The following is a 14,633-nucleotide window of genomic DNA, read 5'->3' as shown; positions in this document are numbered from 1 at the left end:
AAACTCTGCGTGACGAAGAGGCGTCACCTTTAAGCACAAGTCCCGCCCCTCTGTTTGACTGACGTGAGACAGATTGCGTGGCGAGGGGCGTGGTCTTCGCGCTCACAGCCCCGCCTCTTGGTTTGATTGACGTGTGCCCTTCTTCAGCTCCCTGGGGAAATTAATCGTGTTGCTTGGCGAAGTGTTCGGAGTGAATGATGCGCGCGCCCGGCGTACAGACGCGCGCTTAAAACAACAACCACAAGAGTGGACTGATAAAGTTCGAGTCAGTGGATGTTATTATCGGCAGGTTGATCCGGATCTGCTGTCCCGCGGGAGAGGAGAGGGCCATTACTGCTACTGTGGCGTGCGAAAAGTTACACTTGCGTGACGCGCGGCGGAGAGTCGGTCGCGTCCATGAGCGGCGCGGCGCTGCTGTGAATGGAGTCCCGGAGCCCCGGAGCGTGAGGACTGATCATGGAGCAGCGCAACGGGACGCGGAGCTCCAATCAGCCGCAGCTCCGCATTAACGTGCCGAGCTCCGCCAGAGAGAGAGTGGACAGGTACTGCACACTACACACTACACACTACACTGCACACTACATAATCACTAAACAGACACTGAACATAATTTGGTCTGGAAACAATTTTTTTATGAATACACATTAAGAACAAAGCCATGCTTTGGTAAAAAACGCCAAAATTATGACTGATTTAGTCATAATGAGATTAAAACGTCACAATTATTACAAAAAAAGTCACAATTATGACATAAAAAGTCAAAATTATGACATAAATTGACGTTATTATGACATTGTAAATTGAAATTATGGCTTACTAAATCATAATGAGATTAAAAAGTCAAAATTATGGCATAAAATGACGTTATTATGACATTTTAAATTGAAATTATGACTTACTAAATCATAATGACATTAAAAAGTAACAATTATGACATAAAAAGTCAAAATTATGACATAAAATGACGTTATTATGACATTGTAAATTGAAATTATGGTTTACTAAATCATATTGAGATGAAAAAGTCAAAATGATGACACAGAAAGTCAAAATTATGACATAAATTGACGTTATTATGACATTGTAAATTGAAATTATGGCTTACTAAATCATAATGAGATTAAAAAGTAACAATTATGACATAAAAAGTCAAAATTATGACAAAATGACGTTATTATGACATTGTAAATTGAAATTATGGTTTATTAAATCATAATGAGATGAAAAAGTCAAAATGATGACACAGAAAGTCAAAATTATGACATAAATTGACGTTATTATGACATTGTAAATTGAAATTATGGCTTACTAAATCATAATGAGATTAAAAAGTAACAATTATGACATAAAAAGTCAAAATTATGACAAAATGACGTTATTATGACATTGTAAATTGAAATTATGGTTTACTAAATCATATTGAGATGAAAAAGTCAAAATGATGACACAGAAAGTCAAAATTATGGCATAAAATGACGTTATTATGACATTTTAAATTGAAATTATGACTTACTAAATCATAATGACATTAAAAAGTCAAAATTATGACATAAAAAAAGTCAAAATTATGACATTCTAAATTGAAATTATGACTGACTATATCATAATGACATTAAAAAGTCAAAATTATGACACAAAAAAAAATTATGACATAAAAAGTCAAAATTATGACACAAAAAAAAATTATGACATAAAAAGTCAAAATTATGACATTCTAAATTGAAATTATGACTGACTTAGTCATAATGAGATTATAAAGTCGAAATTATAACTATAATTATGTCATAATTATAAATTCTTATGTCATAATTATTCATGATTCACCAAAGCATGATTTTTGGGTTCAGTAACTTTCACTAATAAAATCACATGAAATTGAATGAAATAAACATGACATTTTGAAGTAGAAAAACTGAAACCGTATTTTCTGGTAAAATGTACTGCAGTAATAACTGTTTTTTTTTATTACAACTTTGAAAAATATTATTTTAATGTTCAGAGAGTCCTGATTAAACAAGTGTATGATCAGCATATGTTTCTAAAGTCAAATAAATGAATACAAGTTATATAATGAAACACAGTTCTGTTTGATGTCTTACACACACACACACACACACACACACACACACACACACACACACACAGGTGTCAGTTTTCCCAGGTCTTTGTATGGGATTGTGAAGTTTCAGTTGCAGTAGATCAGCTGCTGTAAGTGTGTCACATGATCCGCTCACCTGAGGAACGTTCCAGAGCTTCACCTGCTGTCCTGTGTGTGTGTGTGTGTGTGTGTGTGTGTGTGTTTCAGTGTGGACCCGTACGGATTCCAGCGCTCCGATGACTTTGACTACGAGTCGTACGAGGAGCTGATGTCCGAGTATCTGTCCGTTCTCACCAGAAGATCCATCAAGTGGTCCAAACTGCTGCAGGGGAAGCGGCGCGTGGACCGCAACCTCAAGGGTGTGTGTGACGTCACTCTCATTAATATTCATCAGTTTACCACCTCAACTCAAAACAAAAACAACAACATCTGATGCACTAAAATATCTGAAACTGAAATAAAAATTAAAAAAAACCATTTAAATATGACAAAAACACAGAATTACTAAAACGTTAAAATGAAAACATTGAACACAATTTTATATATATATATATATATATATATATAAACCTCTCCAGGACACATTTAAAGGGACAGTTCTCTCAAAAATCACCATCATGTCGTTCTGTATGAGTTTATTTTTCCTGTGGAACACAAGCTGATGTTCTGAATATCCTCCTGTAAAGTCACAAATATAATATAGTAGAGCTGCACGATTCTGGATTTTTTGTTTAAAACATCACGATTCTGAACAGAAATAAACAAAATAACAAGTCGTTTACATGATGTTCTGACTAAATGTTTATTATTATTATTTGTAATCGTTTGAGTGAATGATTCAATGACTCACTCATAAAGATTTGTTTCATTATGGGATGCATCAGCATTTATGAACAAATCTCTTGAGTGAATGATTCAATGACTCACTCATAAAGATTTGTTTCATTATGGGATGCATCAGAATTTATGAACAAATCTCTTGAGTGAATGATTCAATGACTCACTCATAAAGATTTGTTTCATTATGGGATGCATCAGCATTTATGAACAAATCTCTTGAGTGAATGATTCAATGACTCACTCATAAAGATTTGTTTCATTATGGGATGCATCAGCATTTATGAACAAATCTCTTGAGTGAATGATTCAATGACTCACTCATAAAGATTTGTTTCATTATGGGATGCATCAGAATTTATGAACAAATCTCTTGAGTGAATGATTCAATGACTCACTCATAAAGATTTGTTTCATTATGGGATGCATCAGCATTTATGAACAAATCTCTTGAGTGAATGATTCAATGACTCACTCATAAAGATTTGTTTCGTTATGGGATGCATCAGCATTTATAAACAAATCTCTTGAGTGAATGATTCAATGACTCACTCATAAAGATTTGTTTCATTATGGGATGCATCAGCATTTATGAACAAATCTCTTGAGTGAATGATTCAATGACTCACTCATAAAGATTTGTTTCGTTATGGGATGCATCAGCATTTATGAACAAATCTCTTGAGTGAATGATTCAATGACTCACTCATAAAGATTTGTTTCGTTATGGGATGCAACAGCATTTATGAACAAATCTCTTGAGTGAATGATCCAATGACTCACTCATAATGATTTGTTTTGTTATGGGATGCAACAGCATTTATGAATAAATCTCTTGAGTGAATGATTCAATGACTCACTCATAAAGACTAGGGCTGCGTCTCAAAACACACTCTCTTGTGTGGGAACTGAGTTTGAATAATTACTTCACAACTGCTAAAAAAGTGTGTTCTGTATAATATGAATGTAAACTACATCCACCATGTTGACATGATCATGTGACCTACCAGCATCAGTTGCGTCCCTTCACTGCTGTTCATAAATCCTCTCCCGTAGCCTCATGGGATAGTAAAGTGTCCATTGTATGCTGGAAGTAGTAGGTCATCCAGGTACTTTTTGCCTACTCTTTTATGAGTACATACTACTTTTGTCACATACTAGTTTTTGGCTGCTACATAGTAGGGAAATCAGTATGTGATTTTGGATGCAGCCTCGTTTCATAACCGGATGAATCAGCGCTTATGAACAAATCTCTTAAATGATTCAATGATTCCCTTATAAACATTTCACTTGTTTCATTTAAAAAAAAAAATCTCTTGAGCGAATGATTCAATGACTCACTCATAAAGATTTGTTTCTTTATGGGATGCATCAGAGTTTATGAACAAATCTCTTGAGTGAATGATTCAATGACTCACTCATAAAGATTTGTTTCATTATGGGATGCATCAGCATTTATGAACAAATATCTTGAGTGAATGATTCAATGACTCACTCATAAAGATTTGTTTCGTTATGGGATGCATCAGCATTTATGACCAAATCTCTTGAGTGAATGATTCAATGACTCACTCATAAAGATTTGTTTCATTATGGGATGCATCAGCATTTATGAACAAATCTCTTGAGTGAATGATTCAATGACTCACTCATAAAGATTTGTTTCGTTATGGGATGCAACAGCATTTATGAACAAATCTCTTGAGTGAATGATTCAATGACTCACTCATAAAGATTTGTTTCGTTATGGGATGCAACAGCATTTATGAATAAATCTCTTGAGTGAATGATTCAATGACTCACTCATAAAGACTAGGGCTGCGTCTCAAAACACACTCTCTTGTGTGGGAACTGAGTTTGAATAATTACTTCACAACTGCTAAAAAAGTGTGTTCTGTATAATATGAATGTAAACTACATCCACCATGTTGACATGATCATGTGACCTACCAGCATCAGTTGCGTCCCTTCACTTATGTTCATAAATCCTCTCCCGTAGCCTCATGGGATAGTAAAGTGTCCATTGTATGCTGGAAGTAGTAGGTCATCCAGGTACTTTTTGCCTACTCTTTTATGAGTACATACTACTTTTGTCACATACTAGTTTTATGCTGCTACATAGTAGGGAAATCAGTTTGTGATTTTGGATGCAGCCTCGTTTCATAACTGGATGAATCGGTGCTTATGAACAAACCTCTTAAATGATTCAATGATTCACTTCACTTGTTTCATTTTTTTTTTTTTAAATCTATTGAATGAATGATTCAATGACTCACTCATAGACTTGAGTTGTGTCCCAAATGAGGCACTATACACTATGCATTTGGCCTATACACTATTATGCACCATGCTCTCATCCATGTAGTGTGTGAATTTATACATTTATTTTGTCATTAAATATCACAGTCTGATCCCTCTCCTCCTCCGCTACGGAATTAAAGCTGCGACAGTCGAGTGCATGAAGTGTCCGACATTCCATACTTCGTTTTTCCTGTTAATTTAGTGCATTTAAAGTGCACTTTTTCTTTTTGGAATTTTCTGTGAACGCACTACTCACACTATTCGTACTTAAAAATGATTAAGAATGATTCAGTGACTCACTTATAAAGGCTTGTTTCAGTACTGGATGAATCAGTGTTTATAAACAAATCTCTTGAGTGAATGATTCAGTGACTCACTTATAAAGGCTTGTTTCAGTACTGGATGAATCAGTGTTTATAAACAAATCTCTTGAGTGAATGATTCAGTGACTCACTTATAAAGGCTTGTTTCAGTACTGGATGAATCAGCTTTTATAAACAAATCACTTGAATGATTCAGTGACTCACTTATAAAGGCTTGTTTCATTACTGGATGAATCAGTGTTTATAAACAAATCTCTTGAATGATTGATTCAGTGACTCACTTATAAAGGCTTGTTTCATTACTGGATGAATCAGTGTTTATAAACAAATCTCTTGAATGATTGATTCAGTGACTCACTTATAAAGGCTTGTTTCATTACTGGATGAATCAGTGTTTATAAACAAATCGCTTGGATGAATGATTCAGTGACTCACTTATAAAGGCTTGTTTCATTACTGGATGAATCAGTGTTTAAACAAATCGCTTGGATGAATGATTCAGTGACTCACTTATAAAGACTTGTTTCATTACTGGATGAATCAGTGTTTATAAACAAATCTCTTGAATGATTGATTCAGTGACTCACTTATAAAGGCTTGTTTCATTACTGGATGAATCAGTGTTTAAACAAATCGCTTGGATGAATGATTCAGTGACTCACTTATAAAGACTTGTTTCATTACTGGATGAATCAGCGTTTATAAACAAATCTCTTGAATGATTGATTCAGTGACTCACTTATAAAGGCTTGTTTCATTACTGGATGAATTAGTGTTTATAAACAAATCTCTTGAATGATTGATTTAGTGACTCACTTATAAAGGCTTGTTTCATTACTGGATGAATCAGTGTTTATAAACAAATCTCTTGAATGATTGATTCAGTGACTCACTTATAAAGGCTTGTTTCATTACTGGATGAATCAGTGTTTATAAACAAATCTCTTGAATGATTGATTCAGTGACTCACTTATAAAGGCTTGTTTCATTACTGGATGAATCAGTGTTTAAACAAATCGCTTGGATGAATGATTCAGTGACTCACTTATAAAGACTTGTTTCATTACTGGATGAATCAGTGTTTATAAACAAATCTCTTGAATGATTGATTCAGTGACTCACTTATAAAGGCTTGTTTCATTACTGGATGAATCAGTGTTTATAAACAAATCGCTTGGATGAATGATTCAGTGACTCACTTATAAAGACTTGTTTCATTACTGGATGAATAAGTGTTTATAAACAAATCTCTTGAATGATTGATTCAGTGACTCACTTATAAAGGCTTGTTTCATTACTGGATGAATCAGTGTTTATAAACAAATCTCTTGAATGATTGATTCAGTGACTCACTTATAAAGGCTTGTTTCATTACTGGATGAATCAGTGTTTAAACAAATCGCTTGGATGAATGATTCAGTGACTCACTTATAAAGACTTGTTTCATTACTGGATGAATCAGTGTTTATAAACAAATCTCTTGAATGATTGATTCAGTGACTCACTTATAAAGGCTTGTTTCATTACTGGATGAATCAGTGTTTATAAACAAATCGCTTGGATGAATGATTCAGTGACTCACTTATAAAGACTTGTTTCATTACTGGATGAATAAGTGTTTATAAACAAATCTCTTGAATGATTGATTCAGTGACTCACTTATAAAGGCTTGTTTCATTACTGGATGAATCAGTGTTTATAAACAAATCTCTTGAATGATTGATTCAGTGACTCACTTATAAAGGCTTGTTTCATTACTGGATGAATCAGTGTTTAAACAAATCGCTTGGATGAATGATTCAGTGACTCACTTATAAAGACTTGTTTCATTACTGGATGAATCAGTGTTTATAAACAAATCTCTTGAATGATTGATTCAGTGACTCACTTATAAAGGCTTGTTTCATTACTGGATGAATCAGTGTTTATAAACAAATCGCTTGGATGAATGATTCAGTGACTCACTTATAAAGACTTGTTTCATTACTGGATGAATCAGTGTTTATAAACAAATCTCTTGAATGATTGATTCAGTGACTCACTTATAAAGGCTTGTTTCATTACTGGATGAATCAGTGTTTATAAACAAATCTCTTGAATGATTGATTCAGTGACTCACTTATAAAGGCTTGTTTCATTACTGGATGAATCAGTGTTTAAACAAATCGCTTGGATGAATGATTCAGTGACTCACTTATAAAGGCTTGTTTCATTACTGGATGAATCAGTGTTTATAAACAAATCTCTTGAGTGAATGATTCAATGACTCACTCATAAAGATTTGTTTCATTATGGGATGCATCAGCATTTATGAACAAATCTCTTGAGTGAATGATTCAATGACTCACTCATAAAGATTTGTTTCGTTATGGGATGCAACAGCATTTATGAACAAATCTCTTGAGTGAATGATTCAATGACTCACTCATAAAGATTTGTTTCGTTATGGGATGCAACAGCATTTATGAATAAATCTCTTGAGTGAATGATTCAATGACTCACTCATAAAGACTAGGGCTGCGTCTCAAAACACACTCTCTTGTGTGGGAACTGAGTTTGAATAATTACTTCACAACTGCTAAAAAAGTGTGTTCTGTATAATATGAATGTAAACTACATCCACCATGTTGACATGATCATGTGACCTACCAGCATCAGTTGCGTCCCTTCACTTATGTTCATAAATCCTCTCCCGTAGCCTCATGGGATAGTAAAGTGTCCATTGTATGCTGGAAGTAGTAGGTCATCCAGGTACTTTTTGCCTACTCTTTTATGAGTACATACTACTTTTGTCACATACTAGTTTTATGCTGCTACATAGTAGGGAAATCAGTTTGTGATTTTGGATGCAGCCTCGTTTCATAACTGGATGAATCGGTGCTTATGAACAAACCTCTTAAATGATTCAATGATTCACTTCACTTGTTTCATTTTTTTTTTTTTAAATCTATTGAATGAATGATTCAATGACTCACTCATAGACTTGAGTTGTGTCCCAAATGAGGCACTATACACTATGCATTTGGCCTATACACTATTATGCACCATGCTCTCATCCATGTAGTGTGTGAATTTATACATTTATTTTGTCATTAAATATCACAGTCTGATCCCTCTCCTCCTCCGCTACGGAATTAAAGCTGCGACAGTCGAATGCATGAAGTGTCCGACATTCCATACTTCGTTTTTCCTGTTAATTTAGTGCATTTAAAGTGCACTTTTTCTTTTTGGAATTTTCTGTGAACGCACTACTCACACTATTCGTACTTAAAAATGATTAAGAATGATTCAGTGACTCACTTATAAAGGCTTGTTTCAGTACTGGATGAATCAGTGTTTATAAACAAATCTCTTGAGTGAATGATTCAGTGACTCACTTATAAAGGCTTGTTTCAGTACTGGATGAATCAGTGTTTATAAACAAATCTCTTGAGTGAATGATTCAGTGACTCACTTATAAAGGCTTGTTTCAGTACTGGATGAATCAGCTTTTATAAACAAATCACTTGAATGATTCAGTGACTCACTTATAAAGGCTTGTTTCATTACTGGATGAATCAGTGTTTATAAACAAATCTCTTGAATGATTGATTCAGTGACTCACTTATAAAGGCTTGTTTCATTACTGGATGAATCAGTGTTTATAAACAAATCTCTTGAATGATTGATTCAGTGACTCACTTATAAAGGCTTGTTTCATTACTGGATGAATCAGTGTTTATAAACAAATCGCTTGGATGAATGATTCAGTGACTCACTTATAAAGGCTTGTTTCATTACTGGATGAATCAGTGTTTAAACAAATCTCTTGAATGATTGATTCAGTGACTCACTTATAAAGGCTTGTTTCATTACTGGATGAATCAGTGTTTAAACAAATCGCTTGGATGAATGATTCAGTGACTCACTTATAAAGACTTGTTTCATTACTGGATGAATCAGTGTTTATAAACAAATCTCTTGAATGATTGATTCAGTGACTCACTTATAAAGGCTTGTTTCATTACTGGATGAATCAGTGTTTATAAACAAATCGCTTGGATGAATGATTCAGTGACTCACTTATAAAGACTTGTTTCATTACTGGATGAATCAGTGTTTATAAACAAATCTCTTGAATGATTGATTCAGTGACTCACTTATAAAGGCTTGTTTCATTACTGGATGAATCAGTGTTTATAAACAAATCTCTTGAATGATTGATTCAGTGACTCACTTATAAAGGCTTGTTTCATTACTGGATGAATCAGTGTTTAAACAAATCGCTTGGATGAATGATTCAGTGACTCACTTATAAAGACTTGTTTCATTACTGGATGAATCAGTGTTTATAAACAAATCTCTTGAATGATTGATTCAGTGACTCACTTATAAAGGCTTGTTTCATTACTGGATGAATCAGTGTTTATAAACAAATCGCTTGGATGAATGATTCAGTGACTCACTTATAAAGACTTGTTTCATTACTGGATGAATCAGTGTTTATAAACAAATCTCTTGAATGATTGATTCAGTGACTCACTTATAAAGACTTGTTTCATTACTGGATGAATCAGTGTTTATAAACAAATCTCTTGAATGATTGATTCAGTGACTCACTTATAAAGGCTTGTTTCAGTACTGGATGAATCAGTGTTTTTGAACAAATCGCTTGAATGAATGATTCAATGACTCACTCATAAAAGGCTTGTTCGAGATGAATCTGCGATGGATACAATCTTTATTTGAAGCGTGAAGTTACTTTCTAAAGGTGATTTGCTCTATTGTGATCTCTGCTGTAGACATCAGTGTTTATATCTGAACTCTAAACGTTTATCTGATATGAATTATTGCAGAAATCATATTCTCTGTTGTTTCCCATTCAGAAGTCGACTTGAATGTGAAATGTGGAAAGCGTCCATACGTACAGTAGTTATTATCACTGATGTTGTGTGTGTGTGTGTGTGTGTGTGCAGTGAAGCGGTACGTACGGAAGGGCGTTCCGAACGAGCACCGGCCGCTGGTGTGGATGGTGTCCAGCGGAGCGCAGGAGCGGATGGAGAGGAACCCTGGGTATTATCGCTCGCTGCTGGACGCTCAACACGACCCCAAACTGCTGGAGAGCATCCGCACCGGTCAGAACATCCTCATCATTACAGTTAGTAAACTTGTGACAATCTTCAGGAAATGACCTGTGTGTGTGTGTGTGTGTGTGTGTGTGTGTGTGTAGATCTGCACAGAACCTTCCCAGACAACGTGAACTTCCGACGCTCGGCGGATCCGTGCCTGCAGGCGGCGCTGTATAACGTACTGGTGGCGTACGGACAGCATAATAAAGCCGTGGGCTACTGTCAGGTACGGTCACATGACTGAACGGCTGTTGTTCAGGAGAATCATCTGGAATGGATCTTTAGTGTTCAGATGCGTCAGGAGAGCCGAGCATGCTGGGATACGTGGATCTCGTGTCCACTGTTGTTTGAGTTTGTTTCAGCAATGAAAAGTGTGTCAAATATTTCCAATGCAAATGATGCGAGCGGATGAACGAATGTTTCCAGTCATGGAGCTTTAATCACATGATTCTGATTCTGTGAAAAGTTTACTTTGAGTTGTTTTAATTGTTTTTAATATAATTATTTTTGTGTGTGATTCTAGCATTAAATTGGACTTTAATATTATTTTTATACTTTAAAAATATTTTAAATTATATTAATTATTTTATACTTTAATATTATTATTTTAATATAAGTAAATAATTTTCCATTTTATATCATTATAATTATCTTCAATATTTTTAAAGATTTTTTGTTTTTAAAAGCTAAGTTTTAATTATTTTTCATTTAGTTAAATAATTTGTTTTTAGCATTTTAATTAATTTTGAATTATTTGTAATATAATATATTTATTTTTTTGCATTTTAATTAAGTGTAAATTATTTAATTTAATGTTTGTATTTTCAGAATTAGGGTTATTTCTAGTATAGTTACTTTTTTTGTATTTTCAGAATTGAATGCAGTTTTAATTATTTTGTAATATAATTAATGTTTTGTTTTTAGCATTAAGTTTTAATCATTTCTAATATAGTTAAAGAATTGTTTTAATCAAGTTTGAATTATTTTAAATGTAGTTAAATGTGTTTTTTCCGGCAGGGAATGAACTTCATCGCAGGATATCTGATCATCATCAGTAAAGACGAGGAGACGTCCTTCTGGCTGATGGAGGCGCTGCTGGGAAGAATCCTGCCAGGTGTGTTTCCTGTTTCCTCCGTCAGGTGTTCATGTACACACACTCGGCTCATTAGAGGTCACAGTGTGTGTGTGTGTGTGTGTGTGTGTGACATGAGCAGATCTATTCTGAGCTCACGTCTATGAATAAACTCCGGCTCAGGTCACATGGTCTGATCCCGTTAGGCCGTGGGAGACACACCTCACTTCCTGTTCCTGCTGGAGCTCAGACGACACATGATGCTGAAACACTCATATAGACGAGTGTCTGTTCATCCGTCCGTCTTCTTTTGGTGTTCAAACTCTGTTTTTGCTAAAAGAAAAATACTTATTGAGACTAAAAAGGAAAATTTCAGTTTATTTTTAATGAAGTTTAAATAACTTTTAATAAAATTTAATCATATTTGTTTTTTAGCATTAGGTTTACGTCTTAATGAAATAATTTGCATTTTTTAGCATTTTAATTTAGGTTTAATTATCTTCATTTTTTTGCATTTTTATTATTTTTAATTCAGTTAAATAGTTTTTTGTGTGTTTTTAACATTTTAATTATTTTTAATATAATTAAATTTTATTTTGTAATTAGCATTAGGTTTACTTTTTTAATATAATTAAATAATTAGCCTTTTTAGCATTTTAACTTAGTTTTAATTTTATATTATTACATTTTTTCTTGTTTTTGCATTTTGAACATAATTAAATATCTTTGTTTTTGCATTTTAATTGTTTAATTATTTTTATTAAATTAAATATTTTTTTTGTTTTAGCATTTTAGCATAAATTTTAAGTTGTTTTATTTTAAGCATTTTAATTATTTTTAATGGTTGTATTGCTTGTATTTTAAGTAAGTTTGAATTGTTTTTTATATAATTAAATATTTTTTTAATTTTAGCATTTTAAGTAATTTTGAATAATTTATTTATATGATTAAATATTTCGTTTTTAGTATTTTACATAATTTATATAATTGTATATTTGATTTTTAGCATTTGAATCAAGTTTGAATTATGTTTAAACATAATTAAATCATGTGAGCTCCTCTGAGGTCCCGCAGGCGCTGGTTTAGATGATGCTTCACAAACTTCTGGCAGTGTCTGGCGTTCATCTACACTGACAGTGATCAGCTGACGGAGGGTCATGTGTTAAACGCTGTTATCTCCTCGCTCAGATTACTACTCTCCGGCCATGCTGGGTCTGAAGGCGGATCAGGAGGTTCTGGGCGAGCTGGTGCGGGCGAGGGTTCCCGCGGTGTGGCGGCTCATGCAGGATCACGGCGTCATGTGGTCTCTGGTGGTCTCGCGCTGGTTCATCTGCCTCTTCATCGACGTCCTGCCGGTGGAGGTAACGGAGCGGTCTCAGCGCGGTCACGTGACCCAGCGGCTCAGCAATGACCCTGTGTGTTTGTGCTCCCATCAGACGGTGCTGCGGATCTGGGACTGTCTGTTCTACGAAGGCTCCAAGATCCTGTTCCGCGTGGCTCTGACTCTGATCCGCCACCATCAGGACGTGATTCTGCAGGCGCAGAACATGCCGGACGTCTGCGAGCGCTTCAAACGCATCACCAGAGGCGCCTTCGTGGAGGACTGCCACGCTTTCATGCAGGTGAAGCTCGTGACCGCTCGATTATTCACTGCTCGCTCTGCTAGCGCGCTTCATTTGAGTAAGTGTGAACGCTGCCATCCCAACCAAACGAGTCTCGTTATTTCCCAGGCGATCTTCCTGGAGCCCGGGAGTCTCTCCAAGGCCACCGTGTCGAAGCTGCGTGAGAGCTGCCGCGCGCGGATCGTCGCCGGCGAATCCTGACTTCAACATTCCCGCTGTTAGTCTGCAGACGCTCACTCAGTAGTGTGCACTAACAGACTGCATCATGAAGATGTGTATTTTCTTACCTTTGTAGAAAGTGTGTATAGATGTAGAATAATCACAGATGCTGGACTGAAGATGTCTTTAATGCTTTAGGTTGAACCACAATCATTTCTTCTTAGATTAAGACCAATAATACTGTGAAATAAAACGGCTCAAGATGAACTTTTTGGTTTTGTGCGACAGTGAGTGTTTGATGATAACACAGTCTCTTCACTGCGAGTTTAAGAAACTCAGAAATGCGTCTCTAGGGACGACAGTTGTAGGAGTAACGGCGAAATCAAATCAAAATGGCGGAAAAACAGAATGATGGAAATGAAAAACGAGATTTCGTTAGAATCGGCATAAACCAAGGAGAGAAAAACTAAATTTGGACAATGTTTTCTGAAGTTGTGTTTTTGCAAAAATCCTTATATCTCTGGAACACTAGGTGGCGCTGTGTTCAAACTTCTCAGGTACCTTCAGAATATGCTGTCCATGATCCCTGCCAAATTTTGGGCCAATATGTCAAATAGTTTAAAAGATATTGCAATTTTCTAAATGGCGGCATGACACTGTTCAAAAGTTATGATGTCACGAACTTCATCAAAGATGAATATCAAAGTTCTGTTCAGTCGTTTCTGTGTGACTCGGTTTAAAGGTCATCTCTGAAGCCATTTTTTGTAAGAATTGGACCAATTTTTGAAGGAATATTAGCATTAAATAATGGAATACTGTATTTTTCAAAATGGCCACTACTGTAATGGGCGGAGCCTCAATGTATGATGATGAATATGATCAGCATGAAGACAGGAATCAGGTGGACTAAGATTCATTTTTCTTGAACTAAGAGTTCAAAAGTTATAACCATTTTAAAGGTGAATATTTGAACTGGTGGTGGCGCTATAGAGTTGGTCCCAGAGACTCCAAAGTTGGTCAGATTACTCTTCATTACCGTCACTACAAGTGTGCCAATTTTCATCATAATCCTATAATCATTTTAAAGTGTTAGTCTACTTTGATGTTGACTCA

The 14,633-nt window shown here is 35.1% G+C and overlaps 1 protein-coding gene across 1 annotated transcript; it reads left to right on the top strand.

Annotated features, from left to right (window-relative positions):
• The first annotated feature begins 116 nt into the window (after nt 1-116).
• On the top strand, nt 117-14,572 carry grtp1a (growth hormone regulated TBC protein 1a). Its single transcript, XM_067403001.1, has 8 exons — nt 117-542; nt 2,306-2,457; nt 10,515-10,673; nt 10,769-10,893; nt 11,685-11,781; nt 12,928-13,100; nt 13,176-13,361; nt 13,470-14,572. The coding sequence occupies exons 1-8, from the start codon at nt 457-459 to the stop codon at nt 13,560-13,562; spliced, it is 1,071 nt and encodes a 356-aa protein (XP_067259102.1). The 5' UTR covers nt 117-456; the 3' UTR covers nt 13,563-14,572.
• The last annotated feature ends 61 nt before the right edge of the window (nt 14,573-14,633 follow it).

Source organism: Chanodichthys erythropterus, chromosome 12 (assembly GCF_024489055.1).
Source record: "Chanodichthys erythropterus isolate Z2021 chromosome 12, ASM2448905v1, whole genome shotgun sequence".
Classification (NCBI taxonomy): Eukaryota; Metazoa; Chordata; class Actinopteri; order Cypriniformes; family Xenocyprididae; genus Chanodichthys; species Chanodichthys erythropterus.
Note: the sequence above shows the minus strand (reverse complement) of the source record. Positions and strands in the feature narration are given on the sequence as shown.

Bases quoted from the DNA above. Each gene is read 5' to 3' on its own strand.
- grtp1a (XM_067403001.1), top strand. From the start codon at position 457: ATGGAGCAGCGCAACGGGACGCGGAGCTCCAATCAGCCGCAGCTCCGC. The intron at 10,674-10,768 runs GTCAGAACATCC...GTGTGTGTGTAG, and splicing joins GCTGGAGAGCATCCGCACCG to ATCTGCACAGAACCTTCCCA. The intron at 13,101-13,175 runs GTAACGGAGCGG...TGCTCCCATCAG, and splicing joins TCGACGTCCTGCCGGTGGAG to ACGGTGCTGCGGATCTGGGA.